The 14,259-nt window shown below is 48.1% G+C and overlaps 1 protein-coding gene across 1 annotated transcript in view; it reads right to left on the bottom strand.

Annotated features, from left to right (window-relative positions):
* The window catches only part of SLIT1 (slit guidance ligand 1), a 167,781-nt gene that overhangs the window by 6,536 nt on the left and 146,986 nt on the right, over positions 1–14,259 (bottom strand). Inside the window, exons 26-31 of the mRNA XM_003787301.2 lie at positions 11,676–11,839; positions 9,821–9,945; positions 9,441–9,538; positions 6,311–6,450; positions 6,032–6,125; positions 3,040–3,177 (exon numbers count right to left, since the gene is read on the bottom strand). Coding sequence (XP_003787349.1) covers positions 3,040–3,177; positions 6,032–6,125; positions 6,311–6,450; positions 9,441–9,538; positions 9,821–9,945; positions 11,676–11,839 — 759 coding nt within the window. The remainder of the gene's footprint in view (positions 1–3,039; positions 3,178–6,031; positions 6,126–6,310; positions 6,451–9,440; positions 9,539–9,820; positions 9,946–11,675; positions 11,840–14,259) is intronic.

Below are 14,259 nucleotides of genomic sequence, written 5' to 3'. Positions count from 1 at the left end.
GTCATGAGGACTTACATCTATGTTTTGTTTAAAAAACAAAAAATTACGTGATCATCTCAACAGATGCAGAAAAAGCACTGGAAAAACTTCAACATCCCTTCATGATAAAATACTCCACAAAATAGGAACAAAAATGAACTTTATCAACTTGATAAAGAAAACCTACAAAAACCACACAACGCAACTAACATTACACTTCACGTTGAGAGAATGAATTACTTTCCCCCTAAGACTGGGAACAAATGAAGGATATTTTGTCTTTACTGAAAATAAAAAAAAAAATAGCCAGGCACTGTGGCAGGTGCCTATAGTCCCAGCTATTTGGAGGCTGAGGCAGGAGGATCACCTGAACCCAGGATTTTGAGGTTGCTGGCACTCTAGCTTGGGCAAAAGAGGAGAGGAGAGGAGAGGAGTAAAGAAAAGAAAGAAAATGGGAAAGAAAGGAAGGGAGAGGGAAGGATGGAGGGAAAGAAAAAGAAAGGAAAGAGAAGAAAGGAAGGAAAGAAGGGAAGAGAAATAAAATACATGTAAACTGGAAAATATGTAAAACTATCTCTATTTGCAGATGTCATGAGCTTGTATAAGAAAATCCTACAGAATCCACTAAAATGTGGTTAGAACTAATGAAAGAATTTTTCAAGTTTCAGAATACAATATTGATGTACAAATATCAAACAAAAAGTGATGTTAAGGAAACATTCCTTTTACAATAGGATCAAACAGAATAAAATACTTAGGAATACATTTTTAGAAGTGGTGCAAAATTTATACTTTGAACACTACAAAACATTGTGGAAAGAAATTAAGGAAGATCTAAATAAATTGCAAGGCATTTTTGTGTTCATGGATTGGGAGGCTTAATGTTGTTAAAATGGCAACACTCCTTACATTGATCCACAAATTCAATCTATCTCTATCAAAATCCCAGCTGACTTCTTTGCAGAAATTAACTGGCTGATTCTAAAATTCATATGGAAATTCAAGGAACTCAGAATAGCCAAAAACAATCTTAAAAAACAAACAACAAACTGGGAGGACTTACACGTCCAAATTTCAAAACATATTACAAAAAACTACAATAATCAAGACAGTGTGGTACTGACAAGAAGGTAGCCATATGGATCAAGAGACTAGAAATTATAGTCCTGAAATACCCTGACGTTTATGGCTAATTGATTTTTGACAAGGATTCCAAGACAATTCAATGGGAAAAAGAATAGCCTTTTCAACAAATAGTGCTGGGACAACTGGATATGCAAAAGAATGAAGCTGTATCCCTTCCTAACACCATGTATAAAAATTAACTCAAAATGGATCAATGATCTAAATATAAGAGCTAAAACTATAAAACTCTTCAAAGACAACATAGATGTAAATCCTGATGACCTTGAATTAGGAAATAGTTTGTTAGATATGACACCAAAAACATAAGCAAAAGAAGAAAAAAATAGATTAACTAGACCAGTAAAACTTTTGTGCATCAAAGGACATTATCAAGAAAAGAACCATAAGAATAGTAGAAAACATTTGCAAATCCTATGTCTGATAACGTACTTATCAAAAGTATAGAAAGAGCTCTTACAATTCAATAATTAAAAAGCCTCAATTTTAAAATGGGCAAAGAACTTGAAGATACATCTCTCCAAAGAAGATCTAAAAATGGCCAGTAAGCAGATCAAAGATGCTCATCATTACCTATTAAGAAAATGAAATCAGAACCACAATAGGATGCTAATTCATAGGCACTAGGATGATTAGAAGTAACAAGTGTTACTAAGAGTGTGGAGCATTCGGAATTCTCATACACTGCTGGTGGAAATGTACAATGATGTGACCACTGGAAAACATTTTGATACTTCCTCAAACAGTTAAACATATGGTCCAGAAAATCCACCCCTAGTTGTGTACACAAGAGAACTGAAAATGGATATCTACACAAAAAACCTGTACACAAAGGCTCAGAGCATCAGTATTCATGACAGCCAAAAAATGGAAACAGGCCAGGCATGGTGGCTCACGCCTATAATCCTAGCACTCTGGGAGGCCAAGGCGGGTGAACTGCCTGCGCTCACGACTTTGAGACCAGTCAGAGCAAAAGTGAGACCCCTGTCTCTACTAAAATTAGAAAAACTGAAGCAAGGGGATCACTTGAGCCCAAGAGTCGGACGTTGCTGTGAGTTATGACACCATGGTCCTCTACTAAGGGTGACAGCTTGAGACGCTGTCTCAAAAAAAAAAGGAAAAGACCTAAATGCCTATCATATGATAAATGGATAAACAAAATGTGATATAGCCACACAATGTAATATTATTTAGCCATAAAAAGGAATGAAGTGCTAATGTGTGACACAAGATGGATAAAGCTCAAAGACATTATGCTAAGTTTAAAAAGCCAGATACAAAGGAGAAGAGATAGTATGACTGGCTGTAAATGCAATGTCCAGAAAAGACAGATCCATAGACATAAATTTTGGTAGATTAGTGGTCACCTAGAGCTGGGAGGGAGAAGGGTTTGGGGTGAGAGAGAAGGGGTCTTTTGCAGGGGATAATGGAAATGTTCTAAAATCGATTGCGGTGATGGACACACAACTCTCAGAATATACTAGAAGTCATTGCATTTTACATTTGAACTGTATGGTATGTGAATTATATCTCAATAAAACCATTTCTCTAAAAATTTCACGAGCAGAGTATGTGAGGGGGTTGACAAAAGAAGGACAGCCCATCTAACCTCCCAAGGGATTCCAGGTGGGAAGGCAGATAACCTTTATGGCAGGACATGTCATTAGAGTTTGGCTGGGTAGGTAAGTGATAGGACGCTGCCCAGGAATCTATGCCTACCTCCCACCCCCTCCACCGCACAGGCTAGGGACCCTCTGCCTGGGCTCTGGGTAGTTGCATGATTTTCTGAAAGCTGCATAGCTGCCGTGATTCAATCCCAGCATCCACCTCCCTGTCTCAGACCTTCCCATTCCCCAGCCCATTCCCCAGGGGCTGACAGCTGGAGAAGTCACTCACAATGCATCCGGTGCTGCTCACCTGTAGCCCTCAGCACAGAGACAGGAGTAGCTGTTGACTTCATCCACACACTGGGCTCCATTCTGGCAGCGATGGTCCCTGCAGTCATCCTGATTCTCACTGCAGTTGTCACCTGCGTAACCTGGTGCACACTCACACCTGGGGGGTGGGCAGGGGTGGTTGGGTGCTCAGCCGCAAATTCAGCCCAGAGCCTGGGCAGCCAGGAGAGCACACCAGGGCCCACACAGCCTGAATATGTGACAGAGACCCTCCCCGCCACAGGAAGACAGATAGAGCGCTGGATATAAACCCCCAGCACATGGTGGAGCCTTTGTTAGTATGAATAGATAGCTTGTGTGGGCTTGGGGTGGATGCCTAGGAGCAGGAGGAGATGGAATCTTGTCACAGATCTTGACCCGCTCTCATCAATAGCACATCCAAGGCCAATCTTCGGCCCCTTCCCAACCTGCCTAGCTGCTCACTATACCTTCCTCGTTCTCCCAGGACCCCCAGCACCTGGCCCTGTGTCCCATGGTTCCCTCCATCCCTCTGCCCCCACCTCCTAGTCCTCAGCATGGCTAGTGCCCACCTCTCAGTGGGTGACTTCACTCCAGGCCAGCCCTCAGCTTCCCTGCTCTCACTGTGCCTCACTGCTGGCCTGAAAATCCATTTTGGCCAACCATTTGCTCATCAAAGAAAGGGCACACCTCTGCACCCCCTCCAGTCATGACCTTACAAAATGTTCTGTGTCTGGCAGGCCTCTCGCTCCCCTATGTCAAGACCACCCACCAGCCACCTCCCTGCCCTTCACACCTGTTGATTCTGGAGTACTCTCCCTGCATGGTCCAGCTAGGCCAATACCTCACCTCCTCCAGGGAGCCTTCAGGGAGCATTCCTGCCCTCTCTGAGCAGTCCCTGGTCTGAACTCTTTTCAAACTCCTAACTCCAAACTTTGCAGCTCAACCACACAACCTGGCAGATGTGTGCTCTTGACTGAGTTACTCCTTCCCTAGCCCGGTATTGTTTAGGCTATAAGAAATACTTTTCTGCACAGCCCACAGGCTGGGTGCAGGTGGCTCACACCTGTGATCCCAGCACTCTGGGAGGCCAAGGTGGGTGGATTGCCTGAGCCCATGCCCAGCACACACACACACAAAACCAGTTCTATATGATACTATTTATCCTTATTATATAAAATGGTATGTTGCTCTTTGATATTATGTTTTTGTTTTTTTATGTTTTATTTTTTATTGTTTTATTTTTTAATGTTAATCTTGACATTAACATTAAATGGGAGTTGGGGGCCCCTTCATATCCAACTGATCACAGTTCACTAATGGGTTTGGAACTATACTATGAAAAATATTACAGGAACTAAGCCACCGCTCACTTATGTTTTCTTTCTTTCTTCTTTTTTTTGAGGGGGGGGACAGAGTCTCACTTTGTTGCCCTTGGTAGAGTTCTTGGCATCATAGCTCACAGCAACCTCAAACTCTTAGGCTCAAGTGATTCTCTTGACTCAGCCTCCCAAGTAGCTGGGACTATAGGCGCCTGCCACAACACCTGGTTATTTTTAGAAACAAGGTCTCACTCTGGCTCAGGCTGGTCTTGAACCTATGAGCTCAGGCAATCCACCCATCTTGGCCTCCCAGAGTGCTAGGATCACAGGACAGAGCCACCTGCGCCCAGCCTCATTTTTTCTTTCATTCATTCATTCGCTCATTTGGTGACTGTCCACTGAAGACTTGCCAGGTTCCAGGTACAATGCCAGGCACAGCTGGTATCAGTTCTATCTACTAGGACAGGAATTGTGCTGTAGCCCTGGGCACATTCCTCCTGGCATGAGAGACTATGCCGGCTGCTTCAAACTGGACAACGTGCAATCCTGTCTTATTCTGCCCTCTGAGGTCTAGCCCCTCTGAAGAGAGCACATGCCATGAGACCTGCCACTGCTCTTCAGTCTGCCAAGCCTACCCCGGCACAGCAGCCAGGCAGGACTACAGCATCCATCCTCACTCGTCTGGATGGTCCATCGCATCTGGCCTCAACAAGCCCCTGACTCTTGCTTTCTCTGTGCAGGCTTCAGGCTCCCTTGGGCTCCCTGGGGGACCTCAGCCCTAACATGGCCCTAGTTTCTGAGCTTAGGACCCTCAGTTACAAGCCCTTAAGAAGTCATGCTCCCACGCCCTTGCTGTCCTGACTGGTGGAATAATGGGCTGACAAATGAGACTGTTTGCAAAACTGCAGATGGGAGCAACATTTTTAAGACCTTTGTCCAACAGTCTTCAAGTGACAGAGTACTCCCACGTATGCCAGTACTGGCAGTGATGAAGATGCAGGTCAATGACTCCTTATCCAGACCTCCTGGGGCCACACAGGCTTGGGAATTCAGAACTTTTGGTAAGGTCGTACGTTGCCTTATAACTTGCCGGTGGGATCTGAGGCGGCCCCGTCACCAGTCATGTGCGTGTTTCTGCGGCACATCCACACACCCTCACACTGAGTGGGATGACCCACACTGGAAGTAACCTCACACTTGTGTGCCTCGGTTGCCGTTACCAAATGTGCTCAGGTCAGATCAGATTTTGCCACCCAATGGGCTTTCAATTTTCAGAGTTTTGTGGATTTTGTAATTGGGGATAAGAAATTATGGATCTGGAGTGGTAATCGCTATTTATGGGGTACTGATCAGATGTCAGGCATGGAGCTAAGCACTCTCCATTCATTTTCGCATCTAATCCTTGCAATCATCCCAGGAGGAAGCTACTGTTGTGAGCAGTATACAGATGAAACAGACTCAGAGCAGGCAAGCCATCCATCCAGGCTCATGCTGCAAACCCAGGTCTGTGTGGCCACAAAGCTCTGACCATCACCTCACCCTGCATTGGTTCTAAGGAGCCCTAAACACCTGAGACCAAATCCTTAACAGGTGAGGGAACAGGGAGCGGGTGCAGAGCCCAGACTCACTTGGTGGCCCATCCCTTCCCTGGCCCTGGAAATGGACAGCACTGACCTGGGCCCGTCTGGAGTGCCCACACACTGGGCCTCGTGTTGACACGGGTTCAGATCCGGGGAACACAAGTCTACCAGCTGCTCACAGGCCCTTCCTGGGGGAAGAATGAGCCAGTGGTAGGAGGGAAGCTGCTCTCTTGTTCTCTGCCAGGCAGTCAGGTTCAGAAGAAACCTCCCACAGACACCCATGGGGGACCTGGCCCATCCCCCCATGGGCACAGGGGCTTAGGAGGTCTCTGGCTCCCCACCTCCTCCAGACGCTCAAGCCTGACCCACTTACCCTCATACTGCAGGGGGCACTGGCAGGTGTAACTGCCCACGCCATCCACACAGACACCCCCATTGGCACAGGCGTGATCCACACAATCATCCGTGTTCACCCCACAGGTCGGTCCTTCAAAGCCAGTGGGACAGGCACACCTGTGGGGGAAGGGGAGGACGGAGAGCCAGTCTTCCAGGGAAACTGGTGGAAGCCTGTGGCCACCAGGCAATTACCATTCCATAGAGTTATGGTTCCTACTCTGGGTCAGGCCTTTGCTACTCATTGGGGTGGTTAGAGGTGAGGGACTGACCCTGCCCTCATGGGACTCCCTTACAGTCTAGTGGGGAGAAAGGGGAGCTGAGTGACCAGAGAAAAGCTAGTGAGTACGGGGTGGTGTAAGAACTGAGGCCAGAGAGGGGGCACAAAGAGACAGGAGATGACTGATGACTCCTTGTCGGGAAGTAGCCAGGCTTCCTGCAGAGAGTGATGAATGGGCCAAGGACAGGGTAGAGCAGGGCAGGGAAGACAGTTGGAGCAGAGGTCTGTGTAAAAGCCTGGAGTGAGAGGGAACCCACTAGCCAGTCCCCTGGAAAGTGGCTGTGGCTCAGCCAGGTAGTCCACACTTCAGGAGCGCAGACTTCAGGAACATGGCAAGAATGGGGCTGGGTGGTGCAGGAGCCGTATCACAGAGGACCCTGGAAATTAGTGATCTTCAAACCAGGGCACACCTTTCCTTGGGAAACCAGAGGGTTCCAAAGGGCATGTGGGTAAAAGAGAGAAAGGTCCCATAAAGTAATTAATTTCCAGATCATCAAATTTCTGCATGAGCTCCTCCCTAAATTAACCTGCCCCAGAACTCTACAAAGTTATTTCTCTCCCAGCCTAAACCCAAAGTGGACCATGCCTCTGGGAGCACAATAAAGGACAATTAGAAAAATCAAAGTTTAGAAAGTGAATGAACAAACCTTTCATAAGCCAAGAGGTTTCTAGTTCTGTGCATTAAAAAGAATTGAAGGAAAGCCTCAGGGAATTGCCAGCTGATGAAACATTAAAAATAATTTTGGTACCAGATCACTCTGGAGTTTTTGGTATAAAAACTGGGACAGGTTGCAGAAGAGAATTGCAAAGAATTGAGTGCCATGCTATAATAAAACGCCTTCTAATCTCATCAGTGTATTTATGTGAACACAATTTTCCTGACTTATCTATGATGCTCATCCGTGGACACGTGAACCAACTGAGAGAAGAAAAGAACAAAAAACCACTCATCCTTCTCCTTACGAGAGAAACAGTCTGACACAATTTTACTTTCATGTGTAATAAAGTGTAACTAAATTTTAAAATACAGTTATATTGTTTTGAACTAGTATATAATGTATTATTGGTGATTATAAGGAGAATTCCATAAAAAGAAACTTTTAATCAGGGGGTTATGGTAACAAGAAATAAGGAAAAAAATCAATTTTAACTTATGTTAAAAGAGAAGTATGGCTGGGTGCTCAATAAAGAACTCGCTAGCATAAATATATATCGTATTAGAAGAAAAAGCAAGGATAGCGGGGAGTAAAAGGGAAACACTAGTTCAAGGAGAAGAAGAACAATGGAAAACGTTTAATTTCTTAAAGTGGAACTTGCTTGTGTCACTTAAAAATGGTATCAAATTGCTGTGCTATTCCATTAGAGAATGATGAGAGAGTAATTTAAAGTGATCGTTTTATTTTTAAATCTTAATAATATTTATAATATCTAGGAAATTACCTCCATTGCAATGACACATTTTAGCTGTCAATCTAAGAATGTGTGAGGAGGTATATACACTTTTCAAAATCTGGTTGGGGTACGTGAGTAAAAATTAAAGACCACTGGACATGTGTCGGAGTTCAAATGTCTCCCCAGAAGGCTGCAGGGGAGCAACAGTGGGGGGTTTAAGCTGAGGGGAGGTGACAGAATCTGCTTTGCATTTTAGGCAGTGCCCTCTGGTGGGGGCACCAGCCGGGGGCATGACAGGCGGAGCCCTGATGAGCCACAGGGTTGAGGAAAACACTGGGAGGCACCTTCTTTCCACAGGGGTGGGGCACGCCACACCCCACCCATCCGTGAGGCTACTGAGTGGGTAGGAGGCTGCTCCACTGACCCTAGATTCTCAGGGGATCCTTTTATCCCTAGGCGAGGAGCCTAAGGGCTGGGGAACTCTGATGAGCTGCTAGCCAAGCGGGGAGGAGGGGAGCCTATTGTAAGGACGCCGTTTCCAAGGTGACGCCGTGAAAGAGAGGCCATTTAGCGTTTTATTTTTTACATCTGGTAATTTAGGTTTGTGGAGGCAGGTTTGGCCATTTTTGCTGGTAGATTCAACATCATTTTCCAAGGAGCCAATTTGTTGAGGTGACAATTTATTTTCAGCCACTAAATACTAAGTATTCCTCTGAAAAGCCTGAGGGGAGGGTGGGGGCTCACTAGAGGGCTGTGGGGGAGGAGTCCGTGGTGCTGGGTGGTGGGCAGTGTCAGCACTGGAAGGACCTAGGAGAGGAGGCCACTATATGGTGGGAAACGGGCTGCTCATGCTGGGACAAGTGGGGCTGGCTCCTCCCTACAGTGCCCAGGTGCTCATGGAGGGGGTGGGAGAACCCCAGAGGGAGCGCTAGGCCTCTGCTCCCTCCTCTGAGCAGCCGCACCTCAATTGTGTCTCAGGGCTCTGGTGGCTGTGTGGCAGAAGGGGCTGGTGAGGGCCTTGACCGCAGTGACTTGGCCTGAGGAGCTGCTGAGCTGGATGGAGGCTTTGGGGACTGGGAGCTGTATAGGAAATGCCCCCAGTCTGCATTTCACATTCCCAGTGTCTCCAAAAGGCTGTCTGGCACCTGGCAGGGGCAGGAGGCAGCAGAGGCAGTTCCAAGCCCCACTCACCCCCCAGAGCGCAGGCACTGGGGAACTCACCTGTCCTGTGGCCACCTGGGCAATTGAGGGGCTTGGCCCTGTGGGCCTGGAGAGCCCTCTGGCTGTGATATGGTGCACATGTCTGTCCAGGGGAGCCCCTACCCCCCAAAGCATGGGGAGGTCTGGCCCATCCCCAGTGAGGGAGGAGGCACCAAGGCTTGGGTGCTGGACCCATCAGCACCCACCCACAAGGCTCCTGCCCCTCCAGGCAACTCACGTGAAGCCAGAGTCCTCGTCCTCCTGTGAGTGGCAGGTCCCACCATTTTCACACGGGCCACTAGAACAACTGTCCAGGGACACCTCACAGCCTCGGCCCTGGGGGGAAAAGTAGCCATGGGGACCCCAGGGATACCAGTAATCTAGTATGAGCCAAAAGCCAGCCAGCCCTCAGCAGTGCTGCCTCCCTGCCTGGAGTAACATGCATTTGTTCATTCATTCATTCATTCATTCACTCATCATCATGGATTATGGGTTCATTCCAGCACCTGCTCTGAGCCAGGCGGTGATCTGATCTCCGGGGCCAGCCTGATGAACAAGACAGACCTGGCCCTGCCCCATAGCACACATGAGGGCCCTCCTCCCCCAGCCTCCGCTCACCTTGTAGCCACTGGGGCAGGCACACCTGTATATCTCGAGGGGGTCATGGTGACAGGTGCCCTGGTTCTGGCACGGGCTGGACACACAGGGATCACACTTGGCCTGGACAGCCAGAGTGGGAGGACCTGCCATGGCGAGGGGGATGTGTCAGGGCAGGAGGGGCAGCATGGGAGCCCCTGGCCCTGAGTAGCCCGGCCCCAGGGAGATTTGCTGCCTACACCTCCTCTAGACCATGCTTGCACCCTCACCCTGTCCACCCTTCCAGCCTCCAGATGTTCCCCTGCCAAGTGGGGCTATGACATCCCTGCCACAGGGCGGGAAGGGCTAAACCAGCAAATCTCATCTGCGGGCGTGCTGGAAGGCAGCCACCACAGCACGTGGCCGTCCAGACCACATCAGCAGTATGAGGATGGCATAGTCCCCACTTCTAAGTTGGCCAACTCTCCTCTGTCCTTCATGCCCTTCTGAACCAATGACCCCCAGCTTGGCACCCACTGACCAGGAGGACAGAGGCAGAGAGGAGACAGTGGCTCAGCCAGCCTTGCACCTGAGTTCAGTCGGCCACACCAGAGGAAGAAAGGGTCCATTTGCCTCAGGGTTGCTTCTCTCCAAGCCTGAACCAGGACCCTTTCCTGTCACTTTCCTGGCTATAGTCTCCTCTCCAGCCTCCAGGGCACTCTGGTCACAGAGGTGGATGGAGGAGCAGCAGTCAGGCCACCCGGGGCGCCACCTCTCAGGGATAGCAGGACCTCCTAAGACTAAGTAGAATGAGCTGGCCAGTTTACTCCAGTTTCCCCACAGGATCCTAGAAGAGGTGGGACATTGGTTCCTCTGAAGATACGTAAGTGTGAAAAGAAATGAAACGCTTCTCAGCAATGACTCAAAGGACACACAGGGGCTTCTGAGGCACAGGTGGGGTTCTCTTTCTCAATTCCAGAGTTCAGTTTGTAAAAATTCAGTGAGCTACTCCCTTACGATCTGTGTACTTTTCTATATGTGTGTTGTATTTCAATAAAAAGTAAGAAAAAAAAAAAAACCTCTTCCTACCAGCACCAAACCCACTCTGTTAAATAAACACAGACCACGTGTTTGAACATGAATTGGCTGGCTTTAACAGTCAAGCCGCAGATCATGACCTCTGAACTGCTATGGTTGTGACAACATCCTGCACAGAGGGTGGCCTGGGGCCTCTCATTAACCTAAGGCTGTCAGCTTCATTTCCGATGGTGGCCTCTGAGCTTGCAGAGGGCAGAGGCCGTGCCCCACAGCCTCTGGTGCCCTCTCCCAACTGCCCCTTAAACATAAAGCCAGGCCTGGGGCAGCCACTGGGCCACCTGTCTGCACTCAGCAGGATCCCTGGGGCCTGGGCCATCAGTGAGTCAGTCAATCCCTGAACAAGGGTTTACAGATGCCTGGGGTGAGGCATCTCAGAGCAAAGCCCAATGAGCTTCCAGCCGCATTCATGCTCTGCAGTTCTGCAAATGTCAGGAGAGCAGCAGCTGAGTCCTTGGTTCTCCCAGGGACTGAGATGGATTTAAGCTAATTCTGAGCACCAAAGGAGGTCTGAGGGCTCACACTGCAGAGAGGCGTGGCACTTTCAGAAACACTGCTACTATTTTGATTTTCCTTACATAACCATAGCGGGGGATTAAAGCCCTGATGGCCTGAGATTTTTCTCTCTGGCTTTTTTAGTTCATGACATGTCAGGACTGGAAGGCAGCCATCCTAATAAGCAGCAGGTGGCTTGTTCCTGTCACCTCACCCGCACCAGCGGTCACCACAGGGACATAGGCATATCAGGAAGGCCCTACCAGGGATGGACAAGTTCTATGGGCCCCTGTGCTCCTGGGCTCACCTTGGCATTCAAACTTCTTGGCAGGAGTGGTGAGGAGCAGCTTGCCCTCCATGTCTGGGGGTCCTGCACAGCGGGCAATGCCTGGTTCCTTGTAGCCAGTCTTGACCCAGCCAGACAGCCAGCGGAGGCTGCAGTCACAGTACAGGGGGTTGGCACCAATGGCCCTGGGGCAGAGAAAAGCAGGCATTACAGGTTGATAGGGTCCTTACACAAAGCACCTAGGGTCCCAGGCACTGTGCCAGGGGCTGCCAAAAATCTTAACAGCCAGTTTGGCGCTGTGGTTAGGGCGCCAGCCACATACACCAGGGTTGGTGGGTTTGAACCGAGCCTGGGCCTGCTAAAACAACAATGACAACAACAACAACAACAAAATATAGCCAGGTGTTGTGGCAGGCACCTGTAGTCCCAGCTACTCAGGACGCTGAGGCAAGAGAATCACTTAAGCCCAAGACTTTGAGGTTGCTGTGAGCTGTGATGCCATTGCACTCTACTGAGGGCGACATACTGAGACTGTGTCTCAAAAAAAAAAAAAATTCCTAACAGCCCCCCTTCCACGAGCATGTGCTTTTAACCACTGCTATTTTAAGCACTGCATATGCATCACCTCACCTGGTCCTCACCACACACTATCCCCATTTTACAGCTGCAGAAACCCAGGCCCAGAAAAGTTCAGGAACTGTCCTAAGGTCACACAGAGAAACAGGGGAGCTGGGATTTGAACCTGTGCCATTGGAGCGAGAGCCTACAAATGTGTTGCCTGCCGTGTATGTGGGGAAGAAAGCAACTAGCATGAACTGCTGCAAGGAGACACGCTTTTCCTGCCGTCGTGCAGCAGAAGTTCTTCTCAGCCCCACAGTGCATGGTTCCTTTTCTCCATCTCAAAGATGAGGGAACTGAGCCTCAGGTGGTGGAATACGTGATCTCTCTGGAGTCACACAACTAGCAAAGGGCAGACTTGGATCTAGATGCAGAGCTGTCTGCTTCTGAGGCCCACACTCTTTTCTTCTTTTTTTCATTTTTCATGAAGCAGTGAACATGTGAATGCATTCTCGTTGTAAGCTGCCCTCAAACACTGCACACAAAGCAAGTCTCTGCCCCCACAACACTGTGACTGATAAAATGCCACTGAGTTGTACATGTTAAAAAGGTTAATTTCATTTTATGTGAATATTACCTCAATTTTCCAAAAGGCATGTTCCTGTGCACTTGGGGGTGCAAAATGGTGGAACTCTTGTGGAAGGGAGGTTGAGATATCTACCAAATGGCCAATGCAATCAAGTGTACACAATACTAATATGAAACCAATATATAAACAACTACACACCCACACAAAAGATAAAACACAAATATAGTCTAGCAAGAAGGAGGGGAAGGGAGGGTGATCAGTGGGATCTCACCCAATGTACACAATGTGAGGGTGTTCAGCACGCCCCCTGCGTGAACGGCTCAACTTCAACTTGAACTTTACCATAGAATTGAAAACAATGTCAACTAAACATTGGTGCCTTCATATTGATTTGAAATTTTAAAAGAAAGCAAAAAAAAAAAAAAAACCCAAAAAAACAAAAAAAACAATTGCCAATGCGGCTAGTTGCCTTTTGACCCAGCAATTCTGTTTCTGGCAGTTTAGCTCACAGATGCACCTGCACAAGCATGAGAGGGCATCTGTGAGACAGCGTCGTCTATAATAGAAAGAAAGACTGGGAACCCCAAGTGCTCATCAGTGGGGCAGTGGTTAAATTAATGTGCTACATCCTCATTACAAAAAATAATCCAACGCCCCACTGTCCCACCCTCCACAGGTGGACATGTGGTGCCATGGTCACCATGCTCAGGTGTGCAGCCTTCCAGGCCTTTCCCACATCTCCAGAAATGACATTCTGCTCTGCATCGCAACTGAGCAGCTTACCTCTTGTCACTGAATGGCCTGTCTTGGAAATCTTCCCGGGTCAGCCTATATGTGTCTACCCCACTTTGTCAAACTGCTTCATGGCACCTCCCAGAGTGGACAGCCCAGAGCCTAGTGAGTAATTGCCCTGTGGCTGGTGTTCTTTTTGTTTCCAACAGCAGCAAACACCTGTACATGCCTCTTTGTGAGGTGTGAGCATTTCTGTAGAATATGAGCCTAGAAGTAGAGTCAGGGGTTGGACAAAGGGCATGGAATGTGTTAACAGCTGCCCTCCCCAAAGTTGTATCCACTCCAGAGCCCAGCAGAGTAAGCTATACCTGCTCCCACATTTGCACCAACACTGAATACTGCCAATCTCTTCATATCTCACCAATCCAGCAGGTGAACTCAGAATCTTTTCACTACACCACAGTGAAAGACTTTTGAGATGGACAAGACAGATTTGGGGAAAAGAAAGGGCCAGAGTTCTTTGACTCAGCAATCAAAGAATCAGTGCCTCATGCCTGAAGTGCATCAATAGCAACATTACTTTGAAATTATAAGGTTGTATCATGTTAATGAGAACCGACACATTTGTTAAGTAACCAGTGGGTACACTGCCATTTTCCCTGTTTCTGGGCAAGACAGAGGAAGTGGTTCCCCCTGAGATATGTACCGTCTGATAAAAGCAGCAGC

Source organism: Otolemur garnettii, unplaced genomic scaffold, assembly GCF_000181295.1.
Source record: "Otolemur garnettii isolate 467f Iridium unplaced genomic scaffold, OtoGar3 scaffold00021, whole genome shotgun sequence".
Lineage (NCBI taxonomy): Eukaryota > Metazoa > Chordata > Mammalia > Primates > Galagidae > Otolemur > Otolemur garnettii.
The sequence above is the reverse complement of the archived record's forward strand: the minus strand, read 5'-3'. Positions and strand labels throughout refer to the sequence as shown.